This window comes from Ambystoma mexicanum, chromosome 13 (assembly GCF_040938575.1).
Source record: "Ambystoma mexicanum isolate Mex_15411 chromosome 13, UKY_AmexF1_1, whole genome shotgun sequence".
Taxonomy (NCBI): domain Eukaryota; kingdom Metazoa; phylum Chordata; class Amphibia; order Caudata; family Ambystomatidae; genus Ambystoma; species Ambystoma mexicanum.
The window spans coordinates 543,344,609-543,358,921 of NC_090938.1; the positions used below are offsets into that span (position 1 = coordinate 543,344,609).

General features: G+C 49.4%; 1 protein-coding gene across 4 annotated transcripts in view; it reads right to left on the minus strand.

Moving 5' to 3' along the window:
- GRN (granulin precursor) overlaps positions 1-14,313 on the minus strand; it is a 906,558-nt gene that overhangs the window by 227,778 nt on the left and 664,467 nt on the right. For all 4 annotated transcript variants that reach the window (XM_069634286.1, XM_069634284.1, XM_069634287.1 and 1 more), the window contains exon 13: positions 10,080-10,316. In XM_069634286.1, coding sequence (XP_069490387.1) covers positions 10,080-10,316 — 237 coding nt within the window. The remainder of the gene's footprint in view (positions 1-10,079; positions 10,317-14,313) is intronic.

Here is a 14,313-nt window from a genome sequence, read left to right on the forward strand (position 1 = left end):
TCAACAAAAGATTTAACATTGCCCAATGACACCAGTATTATAGGTGGGGGGGGGATGGAGGAAAGGGGATTAAGGACTAAGAGTACGTTAGTCACTACGGCGAGCAACTTATAATTACTTGTACGTCCTGTTCCCTTTCCTCCATACTGCATGGGCGATTACAACTGAGTGTAGCCCCAGGGTGGAGAGGAGACCCTTCTTAAGCAAATAGGTTCCTGAGAACCACCTGTCCGAAAGCCGCATCAGATCTAGAGCTGGCATCAAAAAAGTAATGCTTGCAGAAAGTTGAGGGAGTGGCCCAAGTGGCGCCCTGCTTATGACTTGCCAAGGGACATGGCGCTGGAATGCGATGACTTGCCTTGGGGTCCTGACTGCGTGGGCATGCATGTTCGCCGGAGCGGATTGTGCTGGCCCTCGTAGGCTTCGATGGCCCAGACCATCCAGCGTGATATGGAGGCCTTTGAGGCCTGGTCTTGCACCTCTGAAAGTGACAAACAGGGCATCCGATTTGCGGAAACCCTTGGTCCCTTCAAGGTAGAATCAATGAAAGCCTGACATCCAGGCAATGCAGAACTCTGTACCTCGTCCTTAGGATCGGGGGAAAAAAAAAAAAAATGTAGGAAGGACCATTTCCTCGTTCACATGGAAAGCAGACGGTACCTTAGGCAGAAATGCTGCATGTGTCCGCAGGACTACCTTGTCCCTGTGAAAGGTAGTATATGGTTCAGAGGTGACCAGTGTCTGCATTTCGCTGACTGCGAGCCGAGGTGAGGCCGACTAGTAAGGTTGTCTTAGTGGTGACCAGCCTGATGTTCGCGCACGCCATTGGCTCAAATGGTTTGTGCGCCAGGGCGCCCAAGACTATGTTCAGGTCCCACACCGGTTGTTGCCTTCTGAAAACTGGTAGAGCCTTGCGAGCCCGTCAAATGTTTGACAATCGGATTGGAGGAGGAGAAGACCCCCTCCTCCGAGTTCCCTTAAGCCCTGATGGCTGCGAGGTAAGTGTGGGAAGTGTCCATCTGCATGCAGGAGTGGGTGAGGTGCACCGAGAAGGAGAGCACGCCGTCCAGAGTACATGCCAGAAGGTCGATATCCCTCGAGTCTGCCCAGTGGCAGAACCTGGTCCATTTACTTTTATACTGGGCCCTGATAGCCTTGCGTCCTAGTGTTATCTGCTCAGGAACCACACTTTAGGGGCTAGTTTCTGTAGCGCGGGGTGGGTGGCCCTGCCCCCCCCCCCCCTGCTGCACCAGCAGATGTGCTTGGCCAACGGAAGGTGAATCGGGGCATCTCCGAGAGGCTAAGCATCACCGAGAACCATGGCCTGGCCGACAACCATGGAGCTATTAGAATGATTTTGAGCTGGTGAGATTCCTTGATCTTTCAAATCACTCTGAATTAGCGGGCTGGGCGGCAATGCGTAAGCGGTCATGCGGTCCCACTGAATCCGAAATGCATTGCCCAGGGAGCTGGGGCCCTGCTCCTGCCAGGAGGCGAACTGCAGGCACTTTCTGTTGAGCCAGGTGGTAAAGAGATCCACCTAGGGAAGACCCCACCTGTTGAAGATCTCCTGAAAAACAAGGTCACTCTTAGTGGTCTTCTCCCAACCTGCTAAGCCTGTCAGACTCCAGGTTGGATTCCCCCGGAAGGTGGACTGCTGTGAGGTAGATGTCGTTTTCAGGGGCCCACTCCCACATGCTGATTGCCAGTCTGCACATAGGAGGGGATCTTGTGCCTCTCGGCTTGTTGACGTAGTACATGCTGGTAGAGTTGTCTGTCTGGATGAAGACAACCTTGCCCCTGAGAAGTGGAAGGAATGGCACGAGCCTAGCCAGATGGCGTTCAGCTCCAACTAATTGATGTGGTGCTCTTGCCGAGTCCAGGTGCCATGGACCGAGAGATCGTCCAGGGTGGCCCCCCAGCCCTCGAGCGAGGAGTCTGCGGTGATGGTGACCTGCGTGGTGGGAGGCCGGAAGGGCTTGCTCGTCCATGGCTGCAGTCCCTGGACCACCATGTGAGGTCCTGGTGGAGAGAGGAGGAATGTTGATCATCTCGGATTTAGAGCCCCGCTCCTGGTTCCATGAGGCCGTGAAGTACAGCTGAATCCTCCTCATCCTCAGTCTTGTGTGTGGAACGGCTAGTAGGAGCTCTGCCAAGAGACCCAGGAGATGCTGATACCACCATGCCGAGGTCGCCTCACCGCTCTGCTGAGGAAGTGGCCGGTGGCCCTCTTGAGGGCCAAGATCTTGTCCTCCGACGGAAACACCTCAGAGCACGTGTCCTAGATGAAGCCCCAGAATGTCAGTCTGTGAGGGCTACAGCTGCGACTTCTTGAGATGGAGCAGAAAGCCCAGATCATGCAGTGTGTTCATAAGGGCATGGGAAGAGTGGTGAACCGCTTCTGGTGATGTAGCCCTGACGAGCCAGTTGAGGTCAGGGTAGATGTGGAGGCCCTGCGCTCTGAGGAGGGCAGCCACAGTATTCATGAGTCTGGTAAAGACCCTGGGGGCCGAGCTGAGGCCAGAAGGAAGGACCTTGTATTGGAAATGGTAGCCCACGATCCTGAACCATAGGAAAGAACAATGGTGCTGCCAAATAGGGACATGTAGGTACTCGTCCTTCAGATCCAGGGATCACATCCAGTCTCCCCTGCACAGTCTCCGCTATAAAAGCTGGCGTCACTATGTTGAAGTTTTGTATAGATAAGGAGAGGTTGAGGGTGGAAAGGTAAAGCACAACTCTCAGGCCCGGCTGGTTCCTTTTCTGAATGGTGAAAATCCTGGATTAAAAGCCCAAGCCTTGCTGGGAGGCTGGGATTTCCTTCACGGCATGGCTCTCTACGAGCGACCGAATCTCGGTGAGAAGAGTTGCTGTGCCAACTTGAGGGAGTGGAGGGGAGGAGAGTCTGGATGGGTCGGCGGTACCCCGTGTATACTACGGAGGGGATTCAGGAATCCGCGAAATTCTGGTGCCAGAAATGTGCATGGAGAGCAAGCCTGCCCCCCCCCCCCACTGGAGACACATGGATGCGGAGGTGCATGTTATGCCTTGTTTCCCCTCAGAGGCTTTAGCGGAGGGGGGGGGGGGACTGGAAAAAGCCCTTACTCCCCCATCCCCTTCTCCTGCTCCTTTTTGTTGCTTGCACTGATTTGGAGTCGGCGAGCAGACCGGCTGCCTGGATCTCCCTTCATGGAAGCCGCGCCGCGGAACACTCCGTATGTACGCCCCTTGTCCGAGCGCTGCTGTGACTGGGTGTACGATTTGGGCGTGGTCTTTGTCAAGCTGGATAAAGACTTGGCCGTTTGAGCTTTTTTTGTCCAGCTGCTCATCCATGGTGGAGTGAAAGGGGGCTTTCCCCCCTCCCCCCGAACGGCAGGTCTGATATGCGTTCCTGGACATCCGGGTTGAATTTCGTTGCACGGAGCCAAGCTGTCCTTCATGTCCGTGGCGATACAGATGGCAAGGCCAGAGGTGTCAATAGGGGCCACAGTGGATTCCATGAGGTCCTGCGCCACCAGCTTGGCCTCAGCCAGTCCTGCCTTGAAACGGGATTGGCTCTGCGTAGGGAGTTCCGGGAGCCAGTCTGCGATTTCCCGCCATAACCTTTGGTTAGTGACAGCCAGCATGGCATCGGCATTGGCCTGACGATGCAAGGACACGTTGGAATATAGCTTCTTCCCGTAAGCCTACAAGATCTTCCCCTACTTGCCTAGCAGCATTGCCAAGGAGGAGGAGGCCGAGGATGACTGAGGCTTGGAGTACAGTGATGCTGCAGCGATCACAGAGGAGTGCCGCGGAGGATGGGCTGATAGCAAGAGTGTATCCCCCTCCATCTGCCTGTACTTCGCGTCCAAGCGTTGATTGACTGGCTGGACAGAGTGGGGCTTGAGCCAACCCTTTTTGGCCAGGGAGACTACATCAGTCTGCAGTGAAATTCCAGTTTTGGTAGTGGGGTGTCTCGTGAGGACACAGCAAGCACCCCCTCTGCCGGTTGCTCGACCTCGGGTTGAGGTAGGCCCAGATACTCTGCCAGCCCTGCAAGACGTTCGTGGAAGGCTTTGGCTGAAGCGGGCATGTCTGGGGGGTCCTCCTTATCCGTATCCTGTGGGTTAGGAGGATCCTGCATAGGTGGGGGGAGTAGCAAAGACGTAGGCTGGGTTACGGGGACCGGAGGCTGTGTAGGAGCCTGGTACGGAACCGCCTGAGGAATCTGCTGGGTGGACCGGAGCCAAGGGAGGAGCCTGTGGTTGCGGAAGCATTGGAGGGAGCACATCCCTGATGGCATCCCGCAGAATAACCCCCATCCGAGGGGACTTCATGAGCCGAGGAACCTCTCAAAGAACCGGTCTTCACTGGGCCGAGGCATGGCAGGGGATACAGACAGGGTAGCGGGAGGCTGCTGGAGCCGCTGCATACCCTGCCCGTAAGCACGCAGTGGGAACCTGCCCTGCGCAAATGAAGGATAGGCTGTAGGCCACGTACCTGGTTGAGGCCAGTCGCACCTTGACACTTGTTCCTCGCCGAACTCCTGGAATGGTGTCGGACGTGTGCCGATGTCTGGCGCGGTGGCCATTTTGTCGAGCTGCCTGCCATGTGCCTGCGCCGTGTTGCTCGGCTCGCTGGGCCCAGCCTCCTCCAAGACTCGAGAGTGGATCGCGAGGCCTACCCTGCTCCTCGTGCCTAGACCTGGTAGGTGAGACACCCTCGGCCCAGGGGCTGGTAGAGCTGTGTTTAGGCATCCCCTCGGACGTGTTGCCGGTACTAGGGCGTGGCCCCTCTGATAATGCCAGTATAAGGGCAGAGCTCCTCGGGTGAAGACGCGGTAAGAGAACCTTCTGGTCCCTCAACACCGTCACTGGGAGGATTCGGGGATCCCTCGGCCTGTAGCTGGAGTAGCCTCAGTGCACGTGCTGGTACAAGGACCTGAGTGGTCCCTCCTGCACGGGCTCTCCTTGCGGGGTGCAATGGAAAATAGAGGCCCCTACCTTGGGCCTGGATCGATGTTTCACGAAGTTCTTGAGGTACTGTGGAGGCGACTTCTGGAAGAGCTCCCTCCACCTGACTAGTCTGTTCTTCATCGACCTCGATGACAGGGCGTTGCATGCTGTACAAGCTTGCCAACCGTGGTCTGGTCCAAGGCAACGTAGGCAGAGGGGTTGGGGGTCTGAAGTTGGGAAGAACCCGTCGCAGGATGGACACCTGCTGAACCCTGTGGAAGTCGACATGCACCGGGGAGGAGCGCGACGCCTGAGGACCGAGTACCTGAATGATTAAATTAAAAAAATTTTAAAAAAAACACAAAGTATCCGCGCGTAGAATTACATGGCCGAAGCCAAACCCAGTAGCGTTGGTGAATTCGGCCCATTTCCAACGCGGAAAAGGGGACTGGGGAGTGGCGCCAAGGTTGGAGTCAGTGCAGCGCATGCACTCAGGGTTGCACCTCCGCGTGCCTCTAAATTTCAAGGGGAAGAGGTTTTTTCAACGTTTGCTAATCGGCTCTTGCCAGAGACTAATTCTGGACTAAGTGTCTCACCTGAGCTTTTCTCCCAAAATGAGGAGTCACCGCCTAAATCACAGACATCAAGAACCTAGGGATACCTTAAGAGCGACAATACACCTGCAATTGGTGTCTTCTCCCAAGGGCCTAAATCATGCCACGAAGCAAATCCCTAAATGAAAGAACCTTCCAAAAAAACAAAAGCTCAAGGAACAAATCTCCGAGAAAATTCCTAAGATCGCTGTTGAGAATGCAGGAAAAATATGGAAGAAAATGAATGCGTTTCAGCAGGAGACGGAGTCAATAAATAAAACATCCTCAAACATGGAGTAACAAAAAAGCAGCGATCTTGGCTCAACAAAAAATGTTGCCTATCCCCAATTTAACATGAAAGGAGACTAATCCCACAGGAGAACGAAAAAGAGTGAGTCTAATTGGAGAACCAAGATCAATCTGCCATCCCTACCAAAAATATAGAGTCCTGCGAGGGGCCAAATACTGGGAAAGGAAATTCCAACGAGAGGACGTTCTAAAAGATCAGCATGATAGAAGGGACCACATGGTGCATCAAACAGTTGGAGCTCCTATACATCAAAGAAATACCTGATTTTGACTCCAGTACTCTTGGGCTCCAGAACATTCTCCAAATTAATGAGCCTGTTCAACTAAATAGACTGAATCTCCTGGAAATATTTGCAGAGATTCCGGCACTGTGATCTCTCAATTCACGAGACCGATTTTATATCTATTCCACTCTCTGGCCCGAATAGATTAAATGTACACTTCTATTCAAGATTGGTTGCTAAATGGGTGCGGGACCAGGCTGATACCTTAAGAACAATGGGCTTCGACTTAATTCACTTTGGCAAACACAAATGGACAATTTTGTGTTGGAAAGGGGAGATTTTGAAAGACTACGGACAGACCCACTAAGCAATCTAAAGGTCAGAAAAGGGACGAGGGACCAGCCAATGATCCAACCATTGTAAAAGGGGTTGCTGGCAAATTTTATGGACCCATGGGAGATTGGTCCTGGCTACTGTAGGCTATTTGCAAGAATGTAAAGCCTCTACGAACTCAACATGATCTTTAACAGTCAGCCACTAAATGTTGTATCCTGGAACTGTTGTGGATTTAACAATTTACGTGATTTGCTTATTTCAGAATCTTCATTATATAGATACAGCATATACATGTTCTAGGAAACTATGGCTTCTTTACCCATTTTAGTCAACGGCTTCCATGGCTATTCTCAACTGGGCAAAAAAGCTGAGCTAGCACGACCCGATGGAAGCCTGTCAACATTTATAGATATTGGCTTGGGCCTCAATGTTAAGTGACACCTTTGTAGCGATTTTGGACATTGGGGCCAAAATACCTCAAGCTAATATGGAAATCTGGTTGCTGAATTTGCACCGGAACCCGGCCAAGGTGTCACTTAAATATCAAGATAAATTGTCATCTATATTTGAATGTTGGCTGGGTTCGTGTCACGCCTCCAATATCATAGCGGCGGGAGGGAGAGATTTTAATGACGAATGTCCAGTTGAAACCTACAATCTTAAAACAACTAGGCTGAAAAAATCCAATAGGGACTCAAGACTAAGGGGAGAATTTTGTGGCATCTTTTTTTTAGTAGCGCCGAAGGTGGACGGTGCAAAACTACACTGTACTTGGTCGAGGAGCAGTGCTACCTCACGGATATAACATCTGTGTATACTCGTCCTTGGTTTCCTATTGCTCTGCTCCAACTATTCTGCAAGTCCCTGCCAGCGATCATCAACCTATATCTATTAGGCTAACTCGAACAAAAAAGAAATTGGAAACTTGATCCTGGTTTCCCTTTCTAGAAATGTGCAGCAGTGGGTTACGGTGAGATGGGATACCTCCCTACTTCATAGATTTACTTGTCAAATAAGGGAGGTCACAGAAATATCTAGCAAGACGAATTCCTTCTCATGCAAGAACTTCAGACTGATTAAATGTCTGTCCCAAGTGAATGAGGTGCCATTTTCACCCAGAATAATCACGTACATGGTTCTGATATTGGAGTGGCAAAAGCCCCAAAAAAGCTCCAGCTACGTAATCTTTGCTACTGCAATATGACAGAGAAAGAAGAGCTGTTTGAAAAACAGAAAATCAAGCAGCAATATAGAAACTATGTCAAAGTTATTAAATTCCAACTGTGCGTAAAAGACAGCCACATGGTAGTCAAGCATCTAGTAAAACTAGGCAATTTTGGAAACTTACAATTACTGCTGAGAAGGAGGAGGTAGAAAAAGTATCCACAGTGAGTGAATAGATCTGGACCACATACTATGCTAACACCTTCAAAAATCTAGGGACCGACAGGATGCCCGATTTACCATGCCATATATATTGCAGGATCTCTAATGGACAGGGTTAGACCCAGAAGACATTTAATTTCTAATAATGGAAAGCAAGGTGTTCAGGGCCCCTGGCCTGATAACTTAGTGCCTATTACATTAAAGCAAGATCCAGTCTTTTGGGGATCTACCTTAGATTAACTATTCAGAGAAATCCTGACAACGGGAGTGGCACCCCTTCATGGAGCGTAGCATTTATTCTTTCGATATACAAAAAGGGGTGATATGTCTACACCGTCCAACTATAGACCTATCGCCCTTTTGGACGCCACAGGTAAAGCCTTTGCAGCCATGGTTCTTAAGGAACTGGAGTTGTGGGTTACTAAACTCAGTATTCTGGCTCCTAGTTTGATTGGCTTCGGGCGGAATGCGGATACCACCTTGCATGGAACCACATTCGAGCTTCAGTGGTGGAGGAGTCTAGCGGTACAGTCTATATGGCCTCACCAGACCTCTAGTGCCTTCAACACAGTCTGTAGATACGCCCTTTGTCATAAGTCAATACAAAAAAGGAGGGGCCTCCTCCTCTGGTAACGTTGCTATCTTTGCTGCATCAGCATACTTTATAATGCTCGCTTGCTCCTCTTCAATATAGATCGATTGGATATTGACTTTGGGACTCAATAAAATCTAATCCCATCAGACCTGGATCCCTAAAAATAAATTGGTTGGTCTTTGCTGACGATCTACTCTTATTTGACTTTACTCCTGTAGGGCTTCAACGCAAGCCAACAGCTTTTTCCAACTATGCAGTAGAGAATCATTTGCCCATAAACGCCAGTTAAGTAAAGAATAATAATCTTCTCCAAAAAGCAGAAACCGAAAGTGACGGGGAGTGGGCAATGCTCGTTTGCCATCTACCTCCATGCGCTATCTGGGATTTCATTTAACGAACAAGGAGCCAGAGGGGCAATTGAGGAGGGTCTGAGAATGAAATCAAAATCCTTCAAAGCCCACCTCAAGAGACAGCGGGTCTGTGTAGTTTCTCTCTACTACCGTTCAGAGAATATTATTTAGCCAAGGTTGTCCCATGCATAACAGCTTGGAATGTGCATGATCATGGTACTTACCTGAACTCCCTGGAGGGAACGATCTGGAAGAGGGGACTGGTCTCTCCCCCTGCTCTCCCCTCGTTCCTGATTAGGAATGCGTTTGGATTAGTTTCCTTGGAGGCCAAAGTTACATGGTTCAAACTGAGCATCTATTACAAAATGCTACCCCCTCTGCCTCCCCTCATTTCTGTATGAGACTTCACATCTTATGCTAAATAACAAGAGCATTACAATCACTAAATAAATTTGGGTTGAACATGAAACTCATACTTGAGAATTTGGGGCTCCAGGAGATCAATTTAACTGAAACTCCTGAAATGGTGAAAAATAGATTGTTTAGCCTAGATTGGTGTTCGACTATTGATGCTCTGGCCATCTATTCATTGTACAAAGAATATAGGTGTTTTCCAAGGAAAAGCAGGTGGATGGCTAAACATATCCATATTCCCATGCTTTAAGGCACGATCAGTGAAATTGAGATTTAGATTAAATCTGCTTACAACTCTAGAAACTATGGGACCCAGACTACAACTGACAGCACAAACCAGAAAATGTAGCCTATGTAAGAACTCTAAAGCAGAAGAATCTCTAAAACATCCAATTCTGTACTGCCAAGCAACTACACATCCAAAATGTGAGATTTTCAATGCCTCCTTAACTGTAGGACCTTGTAGGGTGAGAATGGTTTGTGGGCTGATTTAATGAGGCAACAGCATGATAAAAGTTATCCATCTTTATTGGAGGATCTTAGATGCATCCCAAACCCTAAATGTTCCAATATAAATTGAGAACCTTTAATTTAATTGATATTAATTGAAATAGATTTTCTTCAACTGGTTTGTTTGTATAATGTATTTTTTTGTTTGTAGATTGTCATTTTTATATGAATTTATTTCACAATTTGTATCTAGTGGAAAGGTTTATTTTCATATCAAAACACTAGTACAAAAAGAAATTCAAAGAAACAAATAAAGTAGACATACCAGTGCTGTAGAATGCTCCACCCATATACAATGTCCAGCAAGTAACTCCAACCTGAAGAGATGGCTGTACTATCACTCTGCACTTGTCTACTCCCGCCCTCACCTCTTCGGACATGTGACCCCAACCTAATTAATGGAAGACATCCTGCAGGAGTCTCACCTGCAACATAGGGCAGCAGCCCCACTCGCCTGTAGTAGTTTTGCAGCAAGTATTTCCATCTGCACAGCTGGTTGAATCATCACATCGTATTTCCAAGCTACGGTGCAGCTCTGTTACAATAGCTGGCGTCTTGGTGAACAAAGCAACCAAATTATTCCCCTGGCTGCAAGTCCCTTGCTCGATATCGCAAGTGTAGTCGCTGGGACAGCAATGCACATGATCCGAGCAGCAAACAGCCTGGAAAAGTCAAAGTAGTAAAGCAAAATAAAAGCACTGAATCAAATCTCAGTTTACCAGTGCACACCCCAGGAGAAGAAATATAACATGGGAAATTTGGGATTTATGACCACAGGTTCATGGAGAACAACATTTACAATTACAAGAATTCTACAAAACATCTTTAGCCAACTCTTGCATTTTAACTTCTACACTCATTCTAATCTTGAAGGATAGATTAAAGAAATGGGACCACTGGGAATATCAGAGTCATTCACTTCAAGAGTCATTGGAGATTACTCTAAGCACAGAATGGTACCAAAAAAAATATCACAATAGAGGGGAAAAAAAACTTCAAGCTGGATAGGGCTTGATGGGAAGCCCAGAGTGCAAAAACCTAGGCTGGATAGATGTCAGGCAACCTCTCCCCTACTCTCTATCAACCCTTAGGCCCGTGTTCAATTCCAAAGGTCACCGATTTAGGTGATTTAGGCTATAAGCAACTACCTTTCAAGTATCCTCTGACCACTTCAGGTGGCTACAGTCGAGCAGCCAATACCCACCTGTCAAGTGGGGGAGGGGCAACAGCAGTACATTATAACTAACTATTGGTTCATATAAATGGATGTCCACACAAGATTACATTTATATATGCACCATCTACTGTTAAACACCTTTTGTTATACTTTGCAGGTATGTAGAACATTCACAAGTCACTGTTTTGATTGGGCAGTCACTGTTATTTGCAGGGATTTAGTCCAAAAAGGGACAATGTTTAATGCTCAAGTCAGCACACTACAGGCAAGTCCCAGGACTGAACATTCCTAAGCACTGACAATCTCTAATGGGCAACCAAGCTTCCTGCAGGATTCTGGTCCTGATGCAGAGTGTCCCAATGTTAAACATATGCTATGTTTAGCTGATGAGAATCTTGCGGTCCCTTTCTGGGGTTTTATCAATTTCCAGACTTCTGAAAATTCAGAAGAAATCAGGTAAGAAAGTAACTTGTTCACCTTCAGTCTTCTGAAGGTGAACAAGTTACTTTCTTACCTGTTAACGTTCTTTCGATGGGATGGTCCGACGTATTCCGTATCTATGACAGGTAATCACCACAGCTTTGCTGCTTCGGAAAATAGTCTGCGTCGATGACGTCGTCCGAGGGCCTCCGTCGAGCCGGCGTCACCGGATGTTATAAGTAGGACACACGACGCCCACAGCCTCAGTTGTAGTTTTTTCCCCAGAACGTGTGGCACCAATCTTCTGCCAGTATGGCCACAGAAAGCCTTGTGGAAACGTAAGCTGCAATCGCATAAGAAAATCTGTAGCGGGGCAGGTAGGGAGGGAGCGATATGGAATACGTCGTCGGACCATCCTATCGAAAGAACGTTACCAGGTAAGAAAGTAACCTGTTCTTCGAGGGGATTGGGTCCTCCGATGTATTCCATATCTATGACAGAATCCCAAAGCACTACCAACGTACAGAGGAGGGAAAAGAATTTAGAATATAGAAATTTAGAATGCCCAATTAAATTGCAGAGTAAAGGACCGCCTTGCCAAAGGCCAGATCCTGCCCATGGATAGAATCTAGGGAGTAGTGTCTTACAAAAGTAAGAACTGAAGCCCATGTGGCTGCTTCACAGATGTTACGAATAGGAACACCCCTCTGCAGGGCAGTAGAGGCAGCCATACCCCTAGTAGAATGGACCCGTAAGCCTACCGGAGGGTCCTTACCCGCCAAGCGGTAACATTCAGAAATTGCCAAGATAATCCATCTAGACAAAGTTTGCTTAGTAACAGCTTGTCCCAACCGCCTTCCAGCGTAACCTATAAAGAGCTGATCGTCCACTCTAATCCGGGACATGCGTGAAATGTAGAAACTTAAAGCTCTCCTAGGATCCAATCTATGAAGCCTCTCCTCTTCCTTACCAGGATGCGGAGGATAAAATGCTGGAAGAATGACCTGGCTTAAATGAAATTCCGACACCACTTTCAGAAGAAAGGAAGGACGAACCCCAAGGACAACCCGGTCCTTGTGAAACACTGAAGGGTGGCTTAGCAGAAAGTGCCTGCAACTCACTCTGCGAGCGGAAGTAATTGCAACTAAAAATACAGTTTTAAGGGTTAACAGTCTCAAAGGACAAGAATGTAAAGGCTCAAACGGAGCACCCATTAGGAATGTTAGAACAAGGTTCAAATCGCAACCGGGCACCTGGAAAGTTGACGGTGGAAACACATTAGTGAGCCCTTTCAGAAACTGAGAAATCAAAGTATTTTTGAAATAAGAAAACTCCTCAGACGAGCGCTTAAAATGGACAGCGCCACCAGGTAACCTTTAATGGTACCCACTTGCAGGCCCTTGTGGGCTAACGAAAGCAAAAAAGACAGAACCATAGGAATGTCACATGAAAAAGGATCCACATTCTTAACCCTGCACCAGTCGCAGAACTTACTCCAACGGCAAGGGTACAGGGACTTTGTTGCCGGCCATCTGGCCGAAAGCAACACCTCCATCACGTCTTTAGGGCGGTCCCAATCCTTATACCTCAGCCTTTCAGAAGCCAAGCGTGAAGGTGGAGGGATCTGACCTCTGCATGGAGAACCAGACCCCCCCCCTCCCGTGAGAGCAGATCGTCTCGGTAGGGAAGACGGCGTGGAGGGCAATGGACAAGTCGAGAAGGTCCGGGTACCACGTTCTCTGGGCCCATGCGGGAGCAATGAGGATCAACCGGGAACCGAACCTCTGTAACCTCCGCAGCACTTGCAGGATGACGGGGACTGGAGGAAACACGTACAGCAGTGAGAAGGAACACTCCACCACGAACGCGTCCCCCAAGGCTCCTCTTGGCGGAAATTCCCACGAGCAAAACCTCTCGCACTTCCGGTTGACACTGGAGGCAAAGAGATCCACTTGTGGGGTCCCCCAAAGGGCGAAGATATCCAGGAGAATCTCCTGAGCCAGCTCCCACTCGTGAGAGATCGCGCTCTGCCTGCTCAGAGCGTCCGCCGTCTCGTTTTCGTCTCTGGCCAGATGAACTGCCGAGATCGAAATTTCCTTCTGGATGACCCAGAACCAGAGCTGCATTGCCTCCCTGCACAGAGGAAGTGACCCTGCCCCCCCCCCCTTTTTGTTGAGGTAGTGCACGGCCACTGTGTTGTCCATCAGAATCAGGACATTCTTCCCTCGCACAGTCGGCATAAAAGCCTTCAGGGTAAGCCTGGCGGCCCTCAGCTCCGACAGATTGATATGGAGTCTGGACTCCGATGGAGACCAACAACCGCTGACTGTCAACTCGTTGGCATGAGCTCCCCATCCTGTGAGGGATGCATCCGTCACAATCGTCACCTCCGGCCAGGGTAGCCAAAAAGGAGCCCCCTTCATCAGATTGCCTTTGACAGCCCACCAGAGAAAGTCCTCTCCGACCGAGGGTGGCACCTGAACGGGGTACGACATCCCGTCGGAGGACTGACCACTGCATCTTGAGGGCCCATTGCAGAGATCTCAAGAATGCAGGATGCCATGAGGCCGAGCAACCTCAAGCACCAACGCCGGGAGACTCTGGGCATGTTGAAACTTGTGCATCATCTGCCGAATGTGATGAGCCCTCACCTGGGGAGGGAAACACTGCCCAAGGGACGTGTCGAGCACTGCTCCGATGTACTGGAGCCGCTGAGTTGGCGTCAAGTGGGACTTCCTTAATTTGAGGGAGAAGCCCAGCTTGTGAAGGGAGTGGCAGGTGACGGACAGATGATCCAGGACATGCTCGGGAGGGCGCGCCCTGATCAACCAATCGTCCAGGTAGGGGTAGACTTGAATCCCCCTTTCCTGAGATACGCTGGCACCACCACCATGAGCTTGGTGAAAACCCTCGGGCGGAGGTCAATCCGAACGGCAGGACCTGAAACTGAAAGTGCGAGTCGCCAACCGCGAACCTCAGGTACTTCTTGTGCTTGGGATGGATCGGCACATGAACGTAAGCGTCCTTGAGGTCAATAGACACCAACCAGTCCTGAAGCTGAA